Source organism: Cucurbitaria berberidis, assembly GCF_010015615.1.
Source record: "Cucurbitaria berberidis CBS 394.84 unplaced genomic scaffold K460scaffold_1, whole genome shotgun sequence".
In the NCBI taxonomy this organism is placed as follows: domain Eukaryota; kingdom Fungi; phylum Ascomycota; class Dothideomycetes; order Pleosporales; family Cucurbitariaceae; genus Cucurbitaria; species Cucurbitaria berberidis.
This window is the reverse complement of record NW_024468935.1, coordinates 3,753,622-3,778,004: the sequence shown is the minus strand read 5'-3', so window position 1 is coordinate 3,778,004 and position 24,383 is coordinate 3,753,622. Positions and strand designations below refer to the sequence as shown.

General features: G+C 51.5%; 10 protein-coding genes across 10 annotated transcripts; 5 read left to right on the top strand and 5 right to left on the bottom strand.

Moving 5' to 3' along the window:
* Window positions 1-638: 638 nt before the first annotated feature.
* On the top strand, window positions 639-1,988 carry K460DRAFT_361737 (rheb small monomeric GTPase RhbA). Its single transcript, XM_040932518.1, has 4 exons — window positions 639-780; window positions 864-1,003; window positions 1,178-1,306; window positions 1,386-1,988. The coding sequence occupies exons 1-4, from the start codon at window positions 729-731 to the stop codon at window positions 1,623-1,625; spliced, it is 561 nt and encodes a 186-aa protein (XP_040793554.1). The 5' UTR covers window positions 639-728; the 3' UTR covers window positions 1,626-1,988.
* Window positions 1,989-2,370: 382 nt separating this feature from the next.
* Window positions 2,371-4,321, top strand: K460DRAFT_361736 (serine-tRNA ligase). The gene is made up of 5 exons (XM_040932517.1): window positions 2,371-3,119; window positions 3,178-3,400; window positions 3,614-3,726; window positions 3,781-3,848; window positions 3,900-4,321. The coding sequence occupies exons 1-5, from the start codon at window positions 2,743-2,745 to the stop codon at window positions 4,265-4,267; spliced, it is 1,149 nt and encodes a 382-aa protein (XP_040793553.1). The 5' UTR covers window positions 2,371-2,742; the 3' UTR covers window positions 4,268-4,321.
* A 632-nt stretch (window positions 4,322-4,953) lies between these two features.
* K460DRAFT_382521 (cation diffusion facilitator 10) lies at window positions 4,954-7,265 on the bottom strand. Its single transcript, XM_040935413.1, has 2 exons — window positions 5,253-7,265; window positions 4,954-5,191 (listed from the first exon to the last, which is right to left on the bottom strand). Exons 1-2 carry the CDS (start codon window positions 6,910-6,912, stop codon window positions 5,106-5,108), a joined length of 1,746 nt encoding a protein of 581 aa, XP_040793552.1. The 5' UTR covers window positions 6,913-7,265; the 3' UTR covers window positions 4,954-5,105.
* A 146-nt stretch (window positions 7,266-7,411) lies between these two features.
* On the bottom strand, window positions 7,412-9,006 carry K460DRAFT_302634 (uncharacterized protein). The gene is made up of 2 exons (XM_040929912.1): window positions 8,778-9,006; window positions 7,412-8,716 (listed from the first exon to the last, which is right to left on the bottom strand). The coding sequence occupies exons 1-2, from the start codon at window positions 8,822-8,824 to the stop codon at window positions 7,681-7,683; spliced, it is 1,083 nt and encodes a 360-aa protein (XP_040793551.1). The 5' UTR covers window positions 8,825-9,006; the 3' UTR covers window positions 7,412-7,680.
* Window positions 9,007-9,658: 652 nt separating this feature from the next.
* On the top strand, window positions 9,659-10,286 carry K460DRAFT_302632 (60S ribosomal protein-like protein L39; the record flags this gene model as incomplete). The annotated part of the gene is made up of 2 exons (XM_040929911.1): window positions 9,659-9,765; window positions 9,856-10,286. Coding segments are annotated over 2 exons (156 nt in total), but the record flags the coding sequence as incomplete, so codon positions are not given.
* K460DRAFT_423559 (carbon-nitrogen hydrolase) lies at window positions 10,285-11,496 on the bottom strand (the record flags this gene model as incomplete). Its single annotated transcript, XM_040938204.1, has 2 exons — window positions 10,285-11,242; window positions 11,358-11,496. The coding sequence occupies 2 exons, from the start codon at window positions 11,494-11,496 to the stop codon at window positions 10,464-10,466; spliced, it is 918 nt and encodes a 305-aa protein (XP_040793549.1). The 3' UTR covers window positions 10,285-10,463.
* Window positions 11,497-12,061: 565 nt separating this feature from the next.
* On the top strand, window positions 12,062-14,761 carry K460DRAFT_401018 (ABC1-domain-containing protein; the record flags this gene model as incomplete). The annotated part of the gene is made up of 3 exons (XM_040936383.1): window positions 12,062-13,273; window positions 13,333-13,612; window positions 13,659-14,761. The coding sequence occupies 3 exons, from the start codon at window positions 12,062-12,064 to the stop codon at window positions 14,759-14,761; spliced, it is 2,595 nt and encodes an 864-aa protein (XP_040793548.1).
* Window positions 14,762-15,018: 257 nt separating this feature from the next.
* Window positions 15,019-16,930, bottom strand: K460DRAFT_391355 (phosphatidyl synthase-like protein). The gene is made up of 2 exons (XM_040935831.1): window positions 16,594-16,930; window positions 15,019-16,244 (listed from the first exon to the last, which is right to left on the bottom strand). Exons 1-2 carry the CDS (start codon window positions 16,906-16,908, stop codon window positions 15,363-15,365), a joined length of 1,197 nt encoding a protein of 398 aa, XP_040793547.1. The 5' UTR covers window positions 16,909-16,930; the 3' UTR covers window positions 15,019-15,362.
* A 3,472-nt stretch (window positions 16,931-20,402) lies between these two features.
* K460DRAFT_25497 (uncharacterized protein) lies at window positions 20,403-21,586 on the bottom strand. The gene has a single exon (XM_040927411.1). The coding sequence runs from the start codon at window positions 21,222-21,224 to the stop codon at window positions 20,541-20,543; it is 684 nt and encodes a 227-aa protein (XP_040793546.1). The 5' UTR covers window positions 21,225-21,586; the 3' UTR covers window positions 20,403-20,540.
* K460DRAFT_273617 (STE-domain-containing protein) lies at window positions 21,299-23,710 on the top strand (the record flags this gene model as incomplete). Its single annotated transcript, XM_040927895.1, has 5 exons — window positions 21,299-21,437; window positions 21,547-21,646; window positions 21,710-23,224; window positions 23,330-23,413; window positions 23,470-23,710. 5 exons carry the CDS (start codon window positions 21,299-21,301, stop codon window positions 23,708-23,710), a joined length of 2,079 nt encoding a protein of 692 aa, XP_040793545.1.
* Between the last annotated feature and the right edge of the window lie 673 nt (window positions 23,711-24,383).

The following is a 24,383-nucleotide window of genomic DNA, read 5'->3' as shown; positions in this document are numbered from 1 at the left end:
GGGGGGTAACTGCTGGACCCGTCTAGTTTTCTCGCCGCTCCGAAGACATCGCGGCATGTTCTAGTGTGCATGGCTGACATCTAGACTGTGTTGCGTTTGTTGGGTGCGATGGTAAGTGTGCGCTAGGCTGTAGGATGATTGATATCACGTAAATTGAATGTCTGGGATTCGTCGACGGCTACTCAGCATACACAGGAAGCTTGCTGCCAGGCCCAAAGAGAAGCACGCTGTTTGTCCCAGGCCCAATCCAGTTGTCATCTGGCTGTTGCCCAACCATGGTATGCGGATGCTACTCGCTGTTATACGGAGTGTCCCGGTTCTTGCTACCAAATGCAGCGAGAGGGCATGACGGCACTATGTAGACACGCGGCCGGGCGCTTTTTTAAATTTTGAATGGCCACCTCTTCTCGCTACGTTGCTCGCCAGACTTTACCTAACTATTCCACACACACCTCGTCAAGCACTTGAAAGGGAACCTGTAGCGTAGGCTTGGACTAGTTAGTTAACAAGCCAGTCTATTCTATTTCCCCTCGGTGCCACCTGCGGGCTGACGGTCCACGGCGTCATTCCGATCTCACGACTAGCTCCAAGCTAGCGCCTCCAGGCAATCGGCAAGTCCAAACGCATCTTAGGCAGCGACGTCTTCAGCGGTGGACAGAGACCGCCAGACCTCAACCCTGGCGAGTCGTTCAGCTTCTTCACGCCCTCCTCAGAAAGCCAGCAGCAAGATGCCGGCGCCCAAACAGAGAAAGATGGCCATCGTGGGCAGCAGAGCTGTCGGTGAGTGGCTGCGAACTAGCTTCCCGCTTTGTTCTTCACATGTGAGCAGCACAAGCACAGGTAACTGACTGAGATGCGAACAGGCAAGTCGAGTCTCACGGTGCAATTCGTCGACGGCCACTTTGTCGACAGCTACTATCCGACCATTGAGAATACCTTTAGCAAGATTATTCGATACAAGAACCAGGATTTCGCGACGGAGATTATTGATACTGCTGGACAGGTACATGAGTTTTCTTTACTCCCCGCATCGCGTCGCATCGCGAAGCTCCACGCCCCACCTCCACCATTGACATGGTCTCATCATCACCACCAATTCACGACATCGTATTGCACATGAGATGTTGCGGCTAAGACTGTTTACGAGGACCCGACTGACAAGGGTACTGTTTACCAGGATGAGTACAGCATCCTCAACTCGAAACACTTCATTGGCATTCATGGCTACATGATTGTGTACTCGGTTGCTAGCAAGCAGAGCTTCGAAATGGCACGCATTATCCGCGACAAGATCCTGAATCACCTCGTAAGTCTCGTCAGCTTTCACTCCTCCACTCCTCCTACGAACCTCAACGTGCAGCACCTAATCACATACAACCATCTAGGCTGTTGAATGGGTCCCTCTCGTAATCGTAGGCAACAAATCCGACCTCCGTCCCGAACAACGCCAAGTCACCCCCGAAGACGGCCGCGCCCTCGCCGCAGAGTTCAAGTGTGCCTGGACCGAGGCGTCGGCACGATACAATGAGAATGTGCAGAAAGCATTTGAGCTCATGGTCGCAGAGGTGGAGAGAAGCCAGAATCCTGGTGAGCCCGCTGCTGGCGGCAAGTGTATAGTCATGTGAGAGATGATGACTGACATGAGTTGTGTCTGTGAGGTGTACCGGTGGAGCAGTTGGAGCAGCTCAGGCTCGAGCGTGAACGGAAAGAAGAGAGGCGCATGCGGAGGAGGAGATGCTGTTTTCTGGGTGCTTTGATGCCCAAGGACCTTTGATAATTCATGGGCTAGACGGCATAGACGGTGGTTGATTTGGGCACACTACAGGATTTCTACTGGCTTGGTACCACTATCGAGGCATAATGGCGTAATGGTGTTTGAGCAGAGGCGTAAAGGGTGTTATCAGGTACTTTGTTTGAGCATGCTGTCATGATTCTTTTACGGCCTTCGTTTGCTTTTATCGATAGACGGAATACATTCAAAGCAAAGGGTAATACAGCTTGACCATTCCTTGCCCACTCTTCTTGATCTGATCGGTCTGACCCTGCATGTGGACTCTAGCAGGTAGCTCCACATGCAATGCACCGACCACGCCCTGACCTTGATTAGGAAGCTCTGAAGCTTTGACGGGACAGCCGCCGTCTTCGACAGATCGCAGCCTACCTACTCTTCTAGGAAGCTGGAAGCTCCTCGGACCCAGCTACGCCGAGTCGAATAGCTTCTTCGATCCGTGGTGGCTCACTGGCAGCCACAGCCACAGCCACAGCCACAGTACAAGCCACACCTGCCCCGCCATGGCACGGACCAATTGTGTCCCTGACTCAAGCGACACCACAATTGTGACTTGCTCAGCTGCGACTTTCTGCCCAACACCAATTCCACCGCCTACGTTCTTTACATCGTGAGACAAGATGTTGGACATGTAAGTCATTTCCTACCATGTTCGGCCGTCTACCTCTTGGGCTCCACGTGTGATCTTCAGGGTAGAGGACTTTCAACTAACATAGAGGGGTAATAGCAACGACTTCATCAAGGAGCGTGGCGGCGACCCAGAGAAGATCCGCGAGTCGCAGCGAAAGCGACATGAACCCCTCGAGATTGTAGACGAAATTATCGCAGACTTCGAGGACCACCGCAAGACACAATATGCCGCCACACAAATCGGGTCCAGCATCAACGCCCTGCAGAAGCAAGTGGGCCAGAAGAAAAAGGCCAAGGAGAACGCCGACGACCTCGTTGCTGAGATGAAGAAGCTTCAGGAAGAAAAGAAGGCCAAGGAAGAAGAGGCAACCGAGAAGTTGAAGAAGCTGAATGCCAAGGCTAAGACCGTAGGAAACTACGTCCACAAGGATGTCCCAGTTTCGGACAACGAGGACAACAACGAAGTAATCAGGACATGGGCGCCAGAAGACAGAAAAGCCGAGTTCAAGAATGACGGTATCCCCCACCACGGCGTCCTCGCACGACTCAACGGCTACGATCCAGAGCGCGGCGTTAAGGTCGTAGGCCACCGCGGCTACTGTTTGACCGGCTACGGCCTCTTCCTCAACCAGGCTCTTGTCTCATATGGCTTAGAATACTTGTTTCATAAGGGCTATACACCGAACCAGCCCCCCTTTATGTAAGTAACGTCCATGTACAAAATGCATATGAAAAATATTTCTTACACCAAGATTTAGGATGCTTCGGGACGTCATGGCGAAGACTGCACAGCTATCGGATTTCGACTCTGAATTATATAAAGTCACGGAGTCCAAAGACAGGCCGGAACTTGATAAATATCTCATTGCCACTTCGGAACAGCCCCTCTCTGCTCTGCACAGCGAGGAGTGGTTACAAGGTGACCAGTTACCAATTCGTTACGCTGGGTATTCTACGAATTTCAGGAAGGAGGCTGGCTCTGGTACGAACCCACAAACGAAGACTATTCGAATGTTTTGCTAACATACGGATAGTGAGTATTAAACCTTATTTTCATCACTCTTTGCGGGCCCAATCGGAGATAACCGGAACTATGGTTATTAGCTGCGCCACATAAGCCACAGCGCGGCCCGTAGCAACATTGGCCGAGATAGTATTCGAACATCATTTAGGGGGCATGCTAACGTGTCGCAGTCGGGCAAAGATACCTGGGGTATCTTCCGTATACATCAATTCGAGAAGGTGGAGCAGTTCTTGATTACCCACCCAGAAAAAAGCTGGGAAGCGTTCTCTGAAATGCTTGCTACGTAAGCTGCAACTCCCTGACATACTCCTGCGTCAACTCGCTCACGTCGTTAAAGTTCAGAGGAATTCTATCAATCGTTAGGACTTCCATACCAGGTTATCAATATCGTCTCCGGGGCCCTTAGTATGTGGAAATTCATCGAAAATCCCACGGACGAGGGCTGACATTATGCAGATAACGCAGCGGCAATGAAGCGCGACCTCGAGGCTTGGTTCCCGGTCACTGGTGGTGGCGAGTATAAGGAGCTCGTTTCCATCTCGAATTGCACAGACTATCAAACGAGAGAGCTGGAGATTCGACATGGAACTAAGAAGCTCAACGCGACACGCAAGGAATACGTCCATGCACTGAACGGTACACTGTGCGCAACCGAACGAACCCTTTGCTGCATCCTCGAGAACTACCAAACACCCGAAGGTTTCACTGTCCCGGAGGTGCTGAGGAAATACATTCCCGGTCAGCCAGAATTCCTACCATTCGTCAAGGAATGGAAGGCACCCAAGGATGACAAGCCACTCCCAGACCGAACAAAGCAGACATAATCGGGGATGGGTGGTTATGGGCTTGAAGAGTGGATGGAATGAACGTTCGTCATGAAAGGGTATGCAAAGTTAGTTGGCTCTTATGTGTGCAAGATTGGCCATAAAAGCCTTGCGCATATGCATATGTAAAACTCATAAAGTCTCAACGTGGAAAAGGAATACAATATGGATGATGATCTTCAAAGTTTTGACCTGTGATATTGTGGTGCTGAGGATTGCCGTCCAACCTAGGAAACGAAAAGATCCCAGTCTATTGTGTGCACCTTCTTAGAGAGGGTGTGTTCAAACAGATTAAAAGGTGGTATCTAGCAGCATGTGCTCAAATTTGACGGTCAGTGCTTCGAAAGCGGCGCGGCGGGTCTTTGCGCGTAGAAATTTTATGCGCAGGGCCACGGCCAGGAATTATCGCCTCGGCCAAGTCGATGAGAACGTGGTTGTTGATTAAGCGCATGGCTTACCCGCACCGGGGAAGCCGTTGAGAAAAATAATGCAGCCTTGCTTTGCCTTCTGACTATAGTGCCAAAGATCGTGTAGGTAGTTAATCCCAGATGGATGCTCCTTCTTCGTGGCTGCAACAGCCCGTCCATGTGTCGCTGGAACATGGATGAGCATGCAGAAGTTTGTATTAGTTTCATTCCGCTATGCAAGGCCATGTCGCTTGTTGAATTTGGTCCGTAAGCGCGATTGGTCTCGAATGTTTTTTCTTCTATTGCCTAGAGAGGTAAGACCTGAAGACTATAGCTATAATACATGGGTATAAGTTACAGAGAAGGTATGCGCGAATCCAACCCAGTTTAATGGCGGCGCTGGTCCTTGGTACTCATGGCCTTGTAGTCATTTATTCCTGCTGTGACATGTGCGTAGGGAAATTATAGTCCGTGTAATCGATATGCACAAAGGCACGGTCGACGTACGGCACACTCTCTGTAGCACAGTTAGTCACACGTCCATGCCTTCTAGTAACACTTTCACGGTCTTCACTTACCCAAAACATATTGCAGACTCTCGCCAAGATCATGACTATCACGCAGCCCCATGTCCACATCTACTACGATGTCCACTTCGACATTGAGTTTATCCCCTGCATGGTACGCTTGCAGCCCTTGAATCCTCTTTATAGACTTTGCAAACCGCATCGTCATATACAGCAGCACATTTCTCTGGTCTGCCGTCGCACTAGCACCCGTAAGGTTACGGATATGTTCGGCGGATGTCGTAGACCAGTTGATAATTACGTAGGCGGACAGCAAGATACCGCCTAAGCTGTCTAGCCACCAGATATCAAGGAAGTAGCCAAGGAGGGGGAAGAGGATGGAGAAGGTATTGAACACAACATCGGTTGCGGCGTCTTGGGCGAGGGCTTGCACGGAGGAGTTGCGGATTAGGCGACACCAGACCCAGCACAAGCCCTTGATAACCACCGTTGAAGCCATGATGGCTACAGCTGGCACAGTGAGTTGGACTACGGTATGGTCATCGCCGGAGAGGCGCGAGATTCCTTCAATACCGACCTGGAAAAACGATGTCATCATGATGACGGAAAATATCAGGACGCCAATGGGTTCCAAGCGTCGCCGGCCTACGGGGTAGGCATATCGGTCCTGCCGGGCGATCATCCACGATGTGAACCAGACAATGGCTGTGCTGAGGAAGTCGAGCGCTGCATCGACCAAGGAGGCAAGCACGGAGAGCGAGGATGTGAGGACCGCAACGATGATCTTCATTATCAACAAGATGGTGTTTGCGAACATGTTCACGTAAATTGCGAGCTTGACAATGGGGGATTCGGTGTCTTCATCTTCGTCCGGAACCCAGTCCTTGAGTTTGGAGTCAATGGCCTCTCTCTCTTCTTCCTCTTCTTCATCCTCAAAGAGATCGTCATTTTGCGAAAGTAAAGGCTGGTTTTCGTCGGCCTCAGGGACTTTGTAGAGGTTCTTGGGCGTGCGTTTGACCATGGCTTTGGGGGCACCATTGGTGCCATTGGTGCCGTAGCTTGCTGACGTGCGACTAGACTGTAGACCAGATCCGTTCTCACTAGATTTCACGGGGGTGTTGGCGCCAGGGGTAATGGCCAGAGGGGTAGAGGCTGCCGACGACTCCTCGGTGATTGTGGACGGGATCTTGACTGCGCCCGATTCGAGATTCGTGTACTCTTGAATCAAATTGTGTGGGAGAGACGAGTCAAGCAGGCGATCGATGTACATGTAGTGCTGGAGGAGCTGGTTGTTGCGCTCGTAGTACTCTCGTATTGGCTTCTTCATACCCTTGAGCTCCTCGTCCCGTTTGTAGTACCTCTCCCACTTGTACCTTGGATTCGAATTGCCAATCAACCGTTGGCTCCTCATCTGCGGTGTATTCAATGCATGTGCACCCACACTGTTCCTACGATCTAAATCCCGATCATATTGCATTAGCAGCCCATGTCTAGAGCTTTCTAGGTCTTCATCGTCGGTGTCGCTTCCTCTACGCTCGTTACTACGAATGGTGGACGGTCTGCGGTAGAGCAGGCTTGGTAGATGTTGGCCACGCGTTGATAGGGCAGTTGGCTCGTGTGTAAGAGGGAGGAAGAGCTTAGAGCTGACGAGGCGCGGGAGGCTGGCTGGAGAGGGCGATTTAGAGGGAGGTGTTGACGGAGAGTCTGCCATGGCTGAAAGAACTATGGGGGAGCGAGAGATCAGAGTTCTAATAGTCCTGCGAAGAGGAAGAGTTGCGCGGAGACCAGATAACAACAAGGCTGCTGCTCTTCTTTCTCTTATCTGGCGTGGCGGATGCGCATGCGCTCAGCAGCTCAAGACAAGACGAGACGAATTCGGTCCGGGAGATGGGGCGCTATGAAACAATTGCGCTCTGCACGACCCGGAGACGCATGGTAGAGGAGTGTAGCCGGTTGCTGGTGCGGAAGAAAAAGGCAGCAAACATTTGCGCCGAAACGGAGCGTCTACTCACTTTGAGCGGGATCGACATCATTGTTCGCTAATCCTTGCGACGCGCCCTGACATCGTTAGCGCCTCTCGCGAATCTGGGGTCGCGACGTTGCTGACCATAGATTGCGCCCCAGTTCGTCTGAACGTTGTTTCACGAGTACACATGCCCAGCACGGAAATACTTGTCTCGATCCTTTCATTATTTATGAAAGGCCTTGATACCGCTAAGATAAATTCTGACCGCCCCCTGGCACTTCTCTGCCTGGGTCCACCTGGACTTGATGCAGGCATTTCCATAAATGTGTTGATCTTCACTCGCGCGTACACTAGTGCTGTCGCATATCCATGCCGCGATGCAGGCACCATATATTCTGCCCCGTGTGTCTTTCGCTCGTGCACGACTGAACCCAAACTCACGCATCCTACTAGTTGAACTCAATTCGAAGCCTCGTCAACGAGTCTATACCAGCATTTGAGGCTATTCCCGTATCAGTCCTCGACTTGCGCTGTAGACATGGCCAGACCGTCCTGGACGCATGCGTCTATAATGGACGTGAAGATGTGCGCGCTATTGACAATACGCTTCCGACACTGATCCTTGTCATACACAAGATGCTCATGAAAGACACACGAATTGGGTATGCAGTCTTCAAATTTGAATGGGATCCCTCCTGCACCAGAAAAGTGGTTCTGGAGTCGCTGTGCCTGGGCAAGACTGACCTCAAATGCGAAGTCTGGATTCATAGCCTGCATCGCCTGCATCTTGGTGGCACAATCCCCACTCGGTTCCGACAGCCACAAGAAGGCCGCTGAGAGTATCTGAAACCGCAGGAACGTCGAAGACTTGGGCAGGTTGTCGTACGCGAAAGCAATCACGACATCATCAGTCTCAGGCCACCAGTTCCCGGCGAAGGTTTGGCTTAGCAAGCTGGTCATGATGTCGTCGCGTAGTTGGTGGATGTTGTACTTGTCTGCAAAGATGTACAGGCGTAGGTAAGCGATCATCATGGATCGATAATTTACAACCGACTCGACATCCTCAGAGTATAGCTCGTCCGTTGCTTTAAGGTGGTAGTGGTCTTCGTCACAAGCAAACATTACTGCGCCATGGGGCCTTAAGCCGCCGTTCAGCTGAAGGTCCTTCTTGCTGTCGCTATTGCTATCGCTTTGAACGCCATCATCCACTGTGTCTATATGCGAAGTGGAGTTTGTAAAGGCACTCTCGAGGTTTGTAGGGCGGTATGGGAGAATTTTGGTTTGGCAGAGAAGCACCTGAGGGGTAGGTATCGAGACGCTAGTTGATTGTTGATCCGTCTGCATATGTGCCCATCGAAGGAATATGCGAAATGTCTGCTCAGAGACGTCGGTTAAGGAAATAGTGCGATCGATCGCCTCTTTGAAACAGCCTTCGAATGCGCCTAGGAAGTAGGGTGACACTGCAGTGAGGACATCGCAGTAGACCGGAATGCTCACTGCCTCCTTTGGGTCTCCAACGCGTATTGTAACCATGTCGAAACTCATCGTTCTGGATTAACAGTCAGCTTTGCTGGTCAAATGTAAGTCAGGTTATAACTCATTCGTCTCACAAGAAATTCGGGGCTTTGCCAGCCTGAGGTTTACGGTCTGGTGTCATGGAGGGCTATTCAGTCGAGAAGGCTATTCGTAGTGTTGAGTAGACTGAGATGTGAAGGTTTGCGCGATGATTTATACTAAATGTGCTGACAGTAGTATCGAGGGCGAAGGGTCAAGATCTGCTACCATGGTTGACCGTCGAACCAGTGGGGCACCTACCATGGAAGAATCAACGTAATTACATATATTCCCGCTCTCAAACAACACTCATAGAATACCAATAGCCCAATAGGTAGTTGCTAGGGCATAAACACTTCCGAGGAAGAGTTTCCGACCAACCCTGGAAACCCACCCCGGGTTCTTTTCGGACGTCTGAGTTTGGTTGACTTCGATTGTGCAGTTCGTGACCTAAGCTACCATGAAGGATTTTGTTTTCTTTCTAGCTCTCTGCACGAGTGAAATCTGCTGCCATCTTCGTCGCGTCTCGTATGAATGTCGGTACAGAGTGGAGTACGAGGTCAGAGGGAGAGGGCAAGCTGCTGAAGTGACGGCATAAAACATCGATGTTTTGCCTCCACTTGGTCAAATTATCTCCAACGCCACCGAAATTCTTGCATGACCTTTCTGACACTTTTAGTCATGAAGGCGAACTTGCGATGTAGTCTATGAGTGGAGGTTTGCTGGCTGCAGCAAAGTGCATGTTCCGAACCCGTCATCCCTTTTGGGTTAGATCAACTTGGCGCACCGCCCACAACGATTGCTCGCTTAACACCCTCTCCTCAAATTTTAACGACTTCACCTTTCGACATCCCGACTACGCACGTCAAGCAGTCAAGATGCCGGTACGCTATCGCCCTGTTAACAGATTCATCGCAATCATCGGAATATTGACGCCCTGCAGAGCCAAAAGTCCTTCCGCACCAAGCAGAAGCTTGCCCGCGCGCAAAAGCAGAATCGCCCGATCCCTCAGTGGATCCGCCTGAGGACCAACAACACCATCAGGTACGACGCACCCCGAAACGCCGCAATTTAGGAACCAAATACTCGTGGTCATGAGGAGCATGAGAGCATGGACTGACAGAATACTCACAGGTACAACGCCAAGCGCCGACATTGGCGCAAGACCCGTCTCGGTATCTAGACGACTCGCCATCGCACCCTCTCTCTCGATTCTCGATTTCATTACCTCCTTTACGACAATCGAATACCAAACAAGCGACATCGGGAACGAAATGGCGGCGGTCTTCAAAGCGGAGCACTCCCACGAATGAGGGATGCATGGAGTGGATTGGTGGGCATGTTACTTCACCGGGCACTCTCACTATGGCGCTTTGGGTCTGATATCGAAAAACGAGCATGATGGTTAGACTAGGCAGTGATGAATGAATACACTTGCTGGTCGAATGAAGACAATTGATCTTGTCTAATTGGTGATGTGGATAAAATGGCATGCTACTTGGCTCGTGATTCTAGATGCATCTTGATAGGGTCCCACAATCTCCAAAGACACGCCACTTTTCGCGCCTCTGCTAGCTAGTCTTCGTTGACTCCACGCCCAAACAGCACGATTCACCAGAAAGCGACTGCATCGCTCGCGACCGAAACCTCACGGGCGAAGCACCTCTACGCGGCCACATCAGCATCTGCATGCGAATGTTGCAACCCAACTCCGCCAGTTCGATACGTTTCTCCTTCTTCCCCTATCGGCCACTTCGCACCTGAAACTTTGGTCTCTCGCTCATATCCACCACCAGACATTTCTCCTCACTCTTCCCCGCAGTTTCATAAAGACTCACAACACCCTTCTCAATCCGAATTACCGTACTACTCCCTGCATAGCAAACCCCCTTTTCCATCCCACACCTGTTCGCCAATATGACATACACCGGCTTGTCTTCCTTCGCCTCCACAAGCGGCTGGAAGCGCTCTACCCAGTATGCCACGGTAGCGATATCGGGTTGTGTGGGGTCCTGCATCAGTTCGGTGGGTGTGAGGTGGCACAGCCAGGCCATCGAAATGCAGATAATGGGGGAAGAGGTGCTAAGGGCGAGGGAGGCGAACTCGTAGGCCGCCCAGGGGGAGGTGAAACGGTAAGGGTTGATGTCCATGCATATTCCTAGCGTAACTTTTCCCAGATTGCCCAGATCCCCGGCGAAGAAGGGCGCATCAGATGATGAGGGGTCTGAGAGGTGGTGTGATTGGGAACCAGGGCCTTCGGATGCCCATGTCTCGTCTGTGTAGTAGAGGAAGGATTTGCGGTAGTTGTGAAGAACCGTGCCTTGTGGATTGATGGTTACGGTGGAATTGTACTGGGTCTGTCTATCTGAAGGGTTGACAGACGGGATGGTGATTTCTGGATAGCCGATTGTTACGTGGCAGTTGTAGTGCCGCGCTACTTGAATGGCCCATTGTGTACTGACTCCCGATGTTGTGGGTTCCAGGAAGGGTCGAATCTCTTCTAGCGAATGGAAGTTATAACCTAGATGCTGTCAGTTTATCTCAACCACTTCAATGATTAATTTACGCGTTCAAGTCGTGTCTTTTGTCTTTTCCCTGGAAACCCCCGAGGGGCTGAAGTAAGAGAGGGTGCCTACCAGAGAATGCCAGTTCTGGTAGAACAAGCCAGTCCAGATCTGTCGGTATCCGTGTGTTTTGCAATATGTTATCTGCTCTGCGGATGTTCTCTTGGACTTTACCCACTTCAGGCGCAAATTGTAGACATGCGACCTTCATTTCCAGCTCTTTTGATATCGGCCAGATCAAATGATAACAGTCTGACTTCGATGATAGTGGTGGCGTTGTGTTATGTGTGATTGGTATTTCGAAGAATTAGGGCACTACTCCTTTCGACAGAAGGAAGGGAAGTCTCCGGGCTCATCAAACTGCGGCCTGATGGCTTCGTTATCTCGTGATTGTGGTGGCTCTGCCCAACGAAGCTCTCCAAGTTTATGATGTGGTCGCGAGCACCCCAGGATTGTGGTGGGATCTGAAAGATGTTGGGGCAAGAATCGAGACAATTGTCGTGAGCGTAGGGTGCTGAGATGTCTCTACAGTAGTCAAATTGGTGTATTTGTTTCTGAAGAGTAGCCCGAGAGACAGTAGCCAGCTGCCCGCACTAATGTAGACACCCCTGCACTTCGCTAACCAATTGTGCAGGAGCCGCCTTTCAGCTTAACTGCATCAAGCTATGACGCGGATAGTTTTCGATGGTTCTCACACGAGCTCGTACACCTTGCACAGCTGTCTCACACGCTGCGTCATGACTTTTCCGTACCGGTAGCCCTTTTCATCCATCGTAATGGCAGGCAGAAGACTTGTAGACGCTGCGAAGCTATTCAATGCCTCGAAATCCGTCGCCCAAAAGCACGTCGCGCTCCGGTCGAATCAGCTCGATGTATACAATAAGACATCGACCTTAGCAAGGGCTGTCAAGAACCAGACCGACCGCGTCACTCTCACAGCAGCGGCTGCTATCGCGCTCTCACAACGCTTCAGCGAGGAAGCTCCATTGTATGCAAAAGCCGCGGCGGAGCGCGCAACAGGCACACGGAATGGGGATATACCAAAGAGGGACATGGTGAAGAGAGACACGCCAGTGCAGGGTGCTAAGGAGGGAGTAGAGCAGGATCACCACTATGATCGGTCGGGGCAAAACACAGCCGTCGAACACCCGCGTGAGGATGAGCTGGAGGTTAAGCAGAAGCAAGCCCCAAGGCGCCCTTTGCCAGACGGGACAATTCCAACTGCAGGAGTAAATCTGGAGCAGGAGGGGCAGGACACATTCTCTAATAGACCAGTATCTGAAGCGCCGCAGGCGTCTCTGGCTCAGGATCAGGATGGACAGGCCCGGCATGAGCCTGAGGGACTAAAGCCGGTAGAGTCGACCGAGTCTACAATCCCACGCCCCGAACGGCCATTAAATGCTTCTTCACAACGTGCCGAAACAATACCTTCACACACAAATGATCTACAAAAGGCTGCGAGATCGCCGCACCTGCAGCAGCTACAAAACGGGCACGACAGGGACGTGTTCTATTCCAGATCAGTCGAATCACAGGCGGCCGCGTCCTCTCAGCCTCGCTCGCAAATACCTAAGCATACGGGATCGAAGCAGGAGAGCGATGAGCATGTCGAAGATGGCCGGTTAAATCAAGACGTGTATTATTCGGTTCCCAAGCCTGGGCAGGAGCAAGCGCAGAAAGTTACGCCAGAGGAGGATATCCCAGAGGGAATCAATACCGATGTATTTCACTCAAAACGCGTGGCAAGGATGCTTGGAAGCGATCCTTTGTCACGGAAAGAGCATCTAGAAAGGAGGAGCACCGGTAGGCACCCGCTTGATGACCGTCCGATATCTCAAGTCAATGCTACGTCCCATACCCGAGCTAGCGAGCAAGCTCAGTCTTCCCGCTCGGAATACCTATCACAACCTGCTACTACCGCGAAAGAGATGGAAGACCTTGCATCTCAGCTGGCTCGAGATGTCCGGTCGAATGCTACAGCACATGAGGTACAGATACCCCATTCTTTCGCATGCTGCATGCTGATTTGCTGACAGTTCCATCACAGTCACCCAGCGAGATAAGTACAGAACCGGAAAAGGCACCGTATACACTACGGGAGTCTAAGGTTCCATCATCACGAGTTGGCCGCCTATGGCAGTACGCGGGTCTCGGTACCAGCATGGCCCTCGGAGCTGTTGGTGAGAGTCTCCGCCGTGTGACTGGTACAGCTGCATCGACTACTGGCTCGCTGATGCTCAGTCCGGGAAACTTGGAGATTCTGGTAGCGAAGCTTTCACGCATGCGAGGCGCTGCTCTTAAACTTGGGCAAATGATAAGCTTTCAAGGTAAGTAAGTCGTATCATGGGGTTCGCATCATCTGACGACGTATAGATATCAAGATGCTACCACCTGCAATCCACGACGTTCTACAACGCGTACAAGACAGCGCGGACTATATGCCCGCCTCGCAGCGAAACAAAGTCCTCTCCAACAACCTTGGCGAAAACTGGCGTGACCTCTTCGAATCCTTCGAAGATGTTCCGATTGCTGCAGCTTCGATCGGTCAAGTCCACAAAGCAGTCCTCAAATCGACCGGTCAAGCCGTTGCAGTGAAGGTCCAATACCCGGGCGTCGCTGGTTCCATCGACTCCGACCTGAGCAACCTATCCATACTACTAACCGCATCCCGCCTACTGCCCAAGGGACTATATCTCGACAAAACAATTGCCAATGCACGCACAGAACTTGGCTGGGAATGCGACTACACGCGCGAAGCTGAATGCCAGACCCGATTCCGCGACCTCCTCACCGACGACACAGACGTCTTCACCGTGCCTAAAGTCTTCCCCGAAGCTAGCGGGAAGCAGGTCCTCACTGCAGAGCTCATGCATGGCGTTGGTGTAACGAAACTCAAGAATCTAACGCAAGAGCAGCGTGATTGGATTGGTACACAGATCCTACGCCTCTGTCTGCGAGAGATCGTTGAGTTCAAGTTTATGCAAACAGATCCAAATTGGTCGAACTTTCTCTACAACGCTGAGAAACAGAAAGTTGAACTCCTCGACTTTGGCGCGAGCAGAGAGTATCCCGATGAATTTGTCGAGCCGTATATCAAGGTCCTTATCGCCGCCTCCAAAGGCGATCGCGATTCTATTCGCGACCTCTCCCTTGAGCTTGGATACTTGACTGGCAGTGAGAGTCCTGCGATGCTCAATGCACACATAGATTCCGTCTTGACACTCGCCGAGCCCTTCAGTGGTTCGGGACCTGAGGTGTATGATTTTAGAGACCAGACGATTACAGACAGAGTCAGGGGACTGATCCCGGTGATGGTCAATGAGCGGTTAGCGCCACCCCCAGAAGAGACGTATTCGCTGCATCGCAAATTGTCTGGCGCTTTCTTGTTGTGTGCGAGACTGGGGAGTAGGGTACCGTGTCAGGAGCTTTTCATGATGGCAGTGAAGACTTGGGAGGGAAAGGCGACGATGAAATAGAAACTCTGCACTCTCGTATCCTGTCGGCACACTTCTTTCTTCAGACTTCTGTTGTTACTAGATATTGTATATTATTATGTTTGGTAATGAGCATATCGATCACCACGCCTCAAACTCGGCATATTCTTCGTCCGCCGTTTTCACAACATTACATTTCAATATGCAGTTGTTCATACCTATGTTTGCGTTACAATGTTTAGGCCTTGGGTTTGGAGCGCGTTGTGATAACGACTAGATTGTGGGCATTGGGTATTTGTGCTACAGGCGTAAAAGTTTTATTCTAATCATCAATCTACCGAAGTTCTGAAGTGAACTGTCGACTATGATCATTTACTCTAGCTACAAATACAGCTTTAAAGTTATATATTTTGTTGGGATGGAAAGTGTTGTGAGTTTCTGCAGTTATTTGGTGGTATGGGCACACGTAGTAATGCATTTCGAAGGAGGAGCGTTGGCTCTTCAGACCAAGAAACAAACCAAAAGAGGCAAAGAAAACTAAGCCCCATGATGTATACTCCTCATTATGCAATGCGTATGAACGAACTCTATTGTACATGTTGCTCAATGACAAAAGGTGCGAAGTTTTCGCTAACCGCCAAATCTATTTTTTCTGCTCCGCCTCCTTTTCCACCTCCTTTTTAGCCTGACCCTTATACCACAGGTACACTGCAAGAGCAATGAAGGACCCGAAACCACTTGCCATGATCATCCTGCCTCTGAAGCCTTGCTTTCTCTTCAGCGCCTCATCTCCACCGAGGATGACCACAGCCTTCTTTGACCACGTGTACTCTAGTCCACTGTATACTGTGGTACTTGCGACAATGGCTGACATGCCCTGAATCATAGTCTTAACGCCCCCCTCGCCGCCGAGAATATCCTGAATGGACATGAGCAGGCCACCCGCTGCGGACGAAGTAGCTGAAGGGTCGTGCAGCAAGTTGGTGCAGAGAAGCGTGCCCAGCAAACTCAATTGCAGGAAGGTGTTGAGCTTCGAAATTGTAGTGGGATGAACCTCCGCACTCGGGAGACTGAAATCCCAATACCTCGCCAACGTCTTCGGGGCGGGCAAACTCGCATACCGGTAATAAAGGGCCGCAATCGCCAGGCTAACGTCCCTGCCAAAAATCAACACAAACAACGGCATTGGTAAGCTCCCATTAACAGCCAGGCACGTTACTAGCGTCGTCATCAGGAGTTTGTCGGCCATAGGGTCGACCACGCTTCCAACGACAGTCTGCAAGTTCCATCGCCTGGCTATCCAGCCGTCGAGAAGGTCAGAGAAAGCGGCATAGACAAAGAGTGAGAAGGCGTAGAGATGGTGGTTATGGATGATAAGGTAGCCGATTGCGGGGGTTGCGATGAGGCGCGAGAGCGTGAGAATGTTAGGGATATTGTATATGTTCTCATGGCGGACGGTGTCGAGTTTGAGTTTGGATTTGAGGGTTGTGGCGAGATTCGTGGTTGCGGGTGTGGGTGGTTGTTGCTGGTGAATAATTAGTATGATCTCATTCGACGCGCTGAACCACCCTGCATCAAAAGTTGGGGTGGGAATTGTCACAAATATATGAGGATTAATCATAATGTTACACATGTCGAACCAAAGATATCACCGAAGACGAAAATTCTTTGGTTGCCGAAGAAACCCACCGAGTTTCATGACCAAGTGTAGTTTGGAGATGCGACGTTTTCTACCTGTTAAACGCTCTGGGTCTCCTAAAGATGCACTTTCGACTGCTTCGGTGGCGAAGTCGGAGAGAATCCAAAAGGTATAGTAGTAGACCACAGGAGTAAAGAAATAAATACTCGAGAAGTTGATGAAATAGTTAGCCTACCTCGGTGTTCGGTCTTGAAGTCTGAGTTGCACCATTCTTGTCCTCTTCCACCTTCAGTCGTCGGGCTGTCGAAGTACTAAACAGACTAGCCGGCTGTATACTAGAAGGTTTCCGAGGTCTAGGGCCCAAGGAGGGTTGAAATGGTCGGTAGCCGTCGTTGCGAAACCATGAGTAAGAGGCACGTGAGCTCAAGGGACAAAAAGTTTGTCCGATTCGTGGATGCCGCGAAAGTGCGCGCAGCCTGATTGAAGGTCCGGATAGAGAGAGGAGTGAAGCTGAAGGTGCTCTGACCCCCGCCATAGATAAAAGGCTCATAGATGCGGATGCATGTGTTGTTTGATGGCTGTAGAGCTTTCGAGCTTGAGGCTCGCGCCTGCAATGATGACGTTGCCAAGAGCCACTAAGGAGCATAGGGAAATGCGTCCTCGACTTCTGATCTGAACTCTTCTCGTCTCATCAAACAAATGTTTCGTCGTCTAGTTTTATTCCAAAGCTTATTCGTAGCTGCCTAACGTACGACTGTACATGCAGTATTTCACCACGAAATTCGAGCAACCGACCGGCAAGACTTTGGACGTCGTGCTGTTGTTTAGTTACCTCGCTCATTGAATCCTTCGATGTTGAAAACCTTCCTAGTGATTTCTAAAATATGTACAATCATTGGCTATTAGGTTAAGCGTTTAAGGGTAGGTGTCTGTAGACTCCTTCATGTCAAAAGAAAGGTCGACCCTGCTAAAGCCTCGCCCAGACCGTCACTGTTAACATCATCCGATATAACCAGAATCACCTCCTTAGATCGCTTAAGCCCATCGTACGGATCAAACCTGTAGACTACTGTGCCATGACACCTCGAATACTTCTATTATCACCGCAGCGCTGCCAAAATAGCTCTACGAAGGTTATTCGATTACTCTGCGTTTTGCACGACCTTCTTATTCTACATATCCGAGTCTGCTAGAGGAGTTCTTCAATGAATGACTTGTTGAGCACTCTTAAGCTCTAGGGAATATAGTTGTACTATCTCGGGGATCCATATTTTCGGCTACAGCTATCCGACTTGGTAAGTGATAAACCCCCAATCTCCGAGAGAGCTTCTCCAGTTCGGAATCAAACTCTGTTTGTCGAAAGGGAACGTGCTCGCTGATCGTCTCGTTTCGCTTCTCGTTTGCAAGAATTACTATTCTCAAGCTGGCGCGAAGTTTAACAGCTCCTATCAAGACATGCGAACCGTTGTATTGTCCATCCTGAAACGGACCGCCTCTTTCACGACTATTGCCGGCCGAGTCCGAGATAGAGTTTGGCTGCGCCTCGTGCCATGTGTCGTGCATGGAGAACGGCACTACATTCAGTCCGTGTCTTCGCTTCGATAGTCGACTTCATGACACGCTAATAAACTTTTACCGACACTTTATCCATCCAAGCAGAAACGCTATACTATTGAAAAAAAAAGTGGATTCCAATGGTCAAACACGTAGAACAGATCCAGAAGAAGTCGATAGAAGCGTGCAAGGATGCAACTCAATGCTCTGATCCTTACAGATGATGCTATCCTTTCCATATACGCCTAAGCGTCCAAGTTCTCCCAACGGCCCCAAATGGACCGGTCACCAGGTGATCCCATCCCAGCTTAGGTGAAACAATTGCCGGCGGCTCAATCAGATTTCCCCACGCAGCATGCAGAACAGAAATCGATAGATGGGATACATCTGCAAGTGACAACTTAATCTGAAACTTCGGCCATTCTGATACAAGCTCCCAGAATCTGATACAACAAGTGCAGATCATAGACTCTAAACAGGCTTTTGCATTCGTTGCGTCAACTGTTCACTACTTGATCGCTCGGAAACGGCCGCCTTTTGGTTCTCTGTTACAACGGCATGTCAAGGGAGCTAGGCTTTTGCAAAGGGGAAGGATTCTCCGCTGCACTGCATGCGAAATCAACTCGATTTTTAGAGCATATAACAGCCGTATATTATGATCAAGTTTTCAAGCTGCAAAGCAAAGGGGCTACGTCGACGTGGGTGTAGAAACGGATAGAACGGTTAATCAGTAGTTCGGCTCATCTTCCACGTTACCAGCTCGCCAAAGGGCTTCTCGCCCAGCCATAGCGCTCAGATAGTGTAGAAGATATTTCGGGGCCACCTGTTCTGGCAAGGCTTCAAAGCCATGAGCTGCAATACATGACTTGGTATCACCGCGAATGGTGTCTTGATCGACCTGATCATTGTCGCTCACCGGATGGTCTAACCAGCTTTCCCCACCCTCAACAACGAAAGCAGCAAAGTGGAACACTACCCTGCCAGTGTCTTTCATATCATGCAAAACTAACGATTTCAAGCGAGACGGTCCTCCTTCTGGGCCATAGGCTCGTATCCCGTTCAGGTAATTAGGTCAAGGATGGATGAGTTTCAGAAATGCCTCTATAGCACGCTAACGCAGGTACAGAACTCCACCACCCCAATGTGACTTTTGCTCCGTTAGGGGCTCCAAATCCCGCACGCACACACGTTAGCGATACTTTGTTTTTGGGAAACGGTGCAAAGCCTTACGGTAGGGCCCCAAGCGTTCGCAGACACGGCACAGAGGCGGCTTTGCCAATGTCGTCACATTCGACCAAGATGCGGGCTTCTAGCGCACTGGGCTCCTTGGATTGAGTTTTGCGATTGCTGTAGTGTAGGTAGGGCCTCACGTTTTACATGCAGTGCCCGATCCGATGAAATGGAAGTTGCTCTTCAGCGCAACGTTAGCAAGGCCCTTTGCGCCCAAGGCAAGGCTTCTAGCACGTGTCGGCAGTACAGACTGCAAAGGCTTACAGGTCCAAGTGACAGTGTCTGTGACGTCCAGCGTCCAGATGCATGAGTGAGGGCCTGGGTGGCAGCATGGCATCATTGATCATGACAAGCGAGTGTATAGGCGCTTGCACACGAGTGGTAATGCCGCCGATGGCTTGTGATTCGCCCAGTGACCAGGGCCAAACGGCTAGCCAAAGGCAGGCCTGAAACGGCTTCCACCACCTCACTGGCTTGCGAAGGGGGCGTGACGCCGACAAGAGACATTCCAGTCGATGGCAAAGATTACGGCGCGCTCTCCCCCCCTCGATGCTCATTGTGTGGATCACATGGAAAGGCAGGCTAGAGGTGATGATCAGCAAGCGAGAGACTGGACGAGCAGTGAGTTGCGAGATTTGCGAGGAGCCGATGGACGCTCCCGCTGGACTGGCAAGAAGCGTGTTTCAGCATGGAGATCAAACCATGTCCCAGTGCTACTTGGACTGGTACCTGCATCTAGACGCAGTGATCAGCCACCGAAGATGAGTTTAGCAGCGAGGCTGGATGGCGGTCATCGAGGGCATGTTCTCGTGATGCGCCGGGCGCATTTGCAAGCCTCCAGTGTGTGATGTTCCTGCGTCTGCAGCGTGCATCCTGGGATGCTCTGCGGCCAGTGCCGGCCAGCTTTGGAAGTGTGTGTGGTGGTTTTCGCTACGATGGTGGTTATACCAAGAGACGAGACATTTGCGAGCGAGAATGATTGATTTTGGTGGTAGTAGTCATGCGAGGACACCACTCGGAGGCCAGGGTAGCCAAGATGCTACGCACATGCATGCGATGTGGTATGCTCATGGCCGTCGCTGGCTGGTGTTGAGCAGTGGGTACGTCGCCGGATCTGCCCATTGCAACGAGCTAACTGACGCATGAAGGGTATAAGTCAAGTCATGGAGTAGTAGCAGCGGCCGTCGGACCGCGATGATCCATACTGAAGATGGGCAAACTGTGTGTCTGTGTTTGCGGGCCCTCGTGGCTGCAAGCGAGGTTGCTGCACTGCATGCAAGTCTGCCAGTCTGCCCGGCAAGTCTGGTGCAAGTGCCCAGGTGGGGTGCTAGGCTAGAAGCGAGTGCTTGCCCGTGTCCGTTGCCCGAGCAAGGTGCGGGCTCTCTCAGGCAAGGCAAGTCAAGGCAAGGCAGGTGCGAGCGAGCGAGCGAGCGAGCGAGGAGTGGGCAGCAGGAAGGAAGGAAGGAAGGAAGGAGCGGACAACGAGCAAGGACAGGAAGGGAAAGGGCGCCCCATCCCATCCCATCCCACCTTCCCATCCAGGCCCTCCACACACACAGAATAGAACAGAACTGCACAACTCCAGACTCTCGACGCCAGACGCCCATCTATCCCACCGCATCGCATCGCATGAATGCCCGTCGTCCAACTCTTCCCAGCGCCCTCAACGACAGCAATGCACGGCCGTCCCATGAGTCGCCCACCCCCCCGTCGCACCCTTGTCTCTGCCCCGGCGTGCGTCGCCCAATTGGCCACCGCCCGCCCGCTTACTAGCCAGGCGCAGGCCAGGAATAACTCAAACATGCTAACGAGGGGTTTCAAGTGCCCTCTCTGACACCCCCCTAAAAGCTCCGTCCTGCCCACTTGCGTTTGAGATCTCCAGAGCCCTAACCTTCCCTCTGTCCAAGTCTTCTTGTCCTTCGAGTCTGTCCATCCCGAGGCAGGCCCTCGATTCGTTTTATTGTCCCTTTTAACATATCTGATACCGTCGCCGGCTTTTTTCCCTTCGCTTTGCGCCTCATATTCCTTTCTTCGAACCTGGCAGGTCCTCCTTCGAGCCCCATTCCGACCCTCGTGTTCCATCCGACCATCGCCCTACCACGTCTGACGTCCCTCACTCCAAAACGCTTGTATAGAGGATCGTGTTGCAGCGCAGCATGTACCCTACCGCCCATCATGCCGCCATGCCGCCGCCTCAGGCACGCTCTGTCGCGCCCGAGACCTTCTTATTAGACCAGGACGCTCAGCAAAGCCTACCACCTGATAGTGTCGTCGCGCTTCAGCAAGTCGACAACCGTACGTGCTTCATACCCGTCTCCATGGTCGTACTACTAGTAGTAGTCGCGCACTACTAGTCACCACCATGCATTGACCGCTTGCGCCGCCTACTGACACGCGCTTGCAGTCAAATACTTCCTCATCTCAGCGCCCGTCGACTGGCAGCCGGACCAGTACATCCGCAGGTTTCTATTACCAACAGGCGAATACGTCTCGTGTGTTTTATGGTGAGTGCTCCCCTCCTGCCTTCGCGCTCAGCTCAGCTCAGCTCAGCTCTAACCACCATGCAGGAACAACCTCTTCCACATCTCCGGCACAGATATCGTACGATGCCTGTCGTTCAGATTTCAGGCCTTCGGCCGCCCCGTCAAGAACTCGAAGAAGTTCGAGGAGGGTATCTTTTCGGACTTGCGCAACCTAAAGTCGGGCACCGATGCGTCGCTAGAAGAGCCAAAGAGCGCATTTCTTGATTTCCTCTACAAGAACAACTGTATAAGAACACAAAAGAAGCAAAAGGTCTTCTACTGGTATAGCGTGCCCCACGATAGACTCTTTCTCGATGCGCTGGAGCGCGATCTCAAGCGCGAGAAAATGGGCCAGGAGGCCACAACCATGGCCGTGAGCGAGCCGGCGCTGTCTTTCGAGTTCGATTCGTCGCAGTCGCTCTTCGAGCAGCTCACCAAGGCACAACAAACAAATTCCTCGTCTTTCAATAACAACGTCCAATCGTCCTACCAGACGACCTCGCCTGATATGCGTGGAATGGACTCGATGCCACCGCCAACCATGGTACCGGTACCCCAGCCGATACCCCAGCCAATCCACCACCAAGAGGACCCAATGGCTCAGTACCACCAGCAAATGTCGATGCCACCCATGCAGCATCCCGTTGCCAAGAGCAGAGGAGAGCGCGAATACAGCACTCCGATGCAGCAGATGCAGTACGACCGAAATGGCATTCCCCTGTCGCAGGTACATCAACGACACAGTTCCATGCCAGCCTACATGGAGTACTCGCCAGCGCCTTCATTCGTCTCCTCCCACTACGAGGACTACAGCACTCGTGGTCTCTCTTATGAGCCTTTGACGCCGCCTCAACATCAGATTAGTCTTGGCGCTGAGCCAGCCTACATCGCCAACGAGGACACGGGTTTGTACAGCGCTATTCCCGACCTTCCGATTCCCACCACATTCAACCCGTTGATGAACATCCCACCGTCAAACCTCATGGGGCCTAGTTTCTCAGGGGTGTCTAGGCCATTCGGTCCAGGGAATGTGTACTCGGTCATCGAGGGCTCACCGACCTACAAGCAACGTAGGAGGCGCTCCTCGCTATCTGCTGGGATCAGCGCAGCAATCACCTCTGCCGGAGCCAACCATCACTCTCACCGTCCAAGTGATCTCAGACGATCAATGTCAAGTTCGGTCGTTCCCGTCCCGGAAGCCGACGAGTCGACTCATAACTCGCCAAATAGTGCTAATGGCACCAACTACCCTCACGCAATCCCAGAAGTGAAAGCCATGGTCGACATCTCGCGGCAGGGTACCCCTCTGAATACCGTCGAGGAGAGCCCAGAACAGCAACCGGCCATTCTGGACGACCTCAACAGTATGGTCAATGGTGAGCTGTTCGAGACGCCACTGCAACACAGCGCTCTAGCTCGCGCTGCAGGCGCCGCGCCCGTTTTCCGACGCGCCCGGAGTGCCACTATGATGGAGATTGGTAGCCCCTACCCGCAAAAATCGCACTCGTGTCCGATCCCCACTTGCGGTAGACTATTCAAGAGATTAGAACATCTCAAGAGGTAAGCGCCCGCAATTTCCCTCATTCCCACTTTTTTGTCCCAAGGACTCGGATGAGGCTCGTCGCTATTTATAAGTTTGGATAGACGCTGACTTTGGGCGCTTAGGCACGTGCGTACCCACACACAAGAACGACCGTACGTTTGCCCATTGTGTAACAAGGCCTTCTCGCGCTCGGATAACCTCGCCCAGTAAGTTACCTCTTTTTTTCCTCCAACCAAAAGCATAGTGCTAATGAGAGTGGCAGACACCGTCGCACACACGAACCTCGACCTGACGGCGAGCCGCTGAGCGACTACCAAGACGACGACCTCGAAGGCGACGAGGATCATCTCCACTCGCTGGAAGAGGACTCGCCTGATTCTGGCAACGATTACCTCTCTGGGCTGTCTCACGTCCCTCAGTCCATCAACGACATTCCTGGCCCGGGACTAGGTATGACGACAATAGCGCCACAGCAACAACTCATGGCGGGCAGCCACTACTGAACACATACTGCCATCAACACTAGTAGAAAATTTTGACGACGTCACACAACGTGAAATGAGCATCTGGCGCAGGAGGTGCAGCCATCTAGAGGATTTGATTTCGTTTTCTTGTTTATCTTCATTCATCCTGTTTAATTTCCTAGGCCGGTCTTTTGTCTTCTAGTAGCATCACTTTATGATGACTGCGTTGCATTGCATGCTCTTCCTTGATTGTTTCGGAGCCCTGGGGAGGGTGGTACACCGGAAATTGGCTGCTGCTTGGCGAGGACCGCTTCACGACCACACGAACATGAGTACCCTTTGTTTTCATCTCATCGTTTTTGCTTCTGTTCTTTCTTTTCTTTTCTTTGTTGTAGTTTGAGCGCTTTCGCCTCTTCTCTTTACTGCCAAAGTTGAATACATCTTCGACGTTGAGCGCTTTTCGCATGGGCATACCGGCAAAAGTCGATGCATCACTGGATCCATCAAGCACGCATTTTGTCGCTTTGTATGGCCAGCATGCTGCTAAACCGCTTTTTCTTGTGGATATGAAGCTACTGGTGTAGACGTCGCTGCTTGAGGGCGTGTGTATAATATCGGGCAATACAAACGCGTCTACGCGGTAACATATCTTCCTCTTCTGGCATTGTGACAAGCCCAACGCACTGTTCTCATGATGTTGCTAGTATGTCTC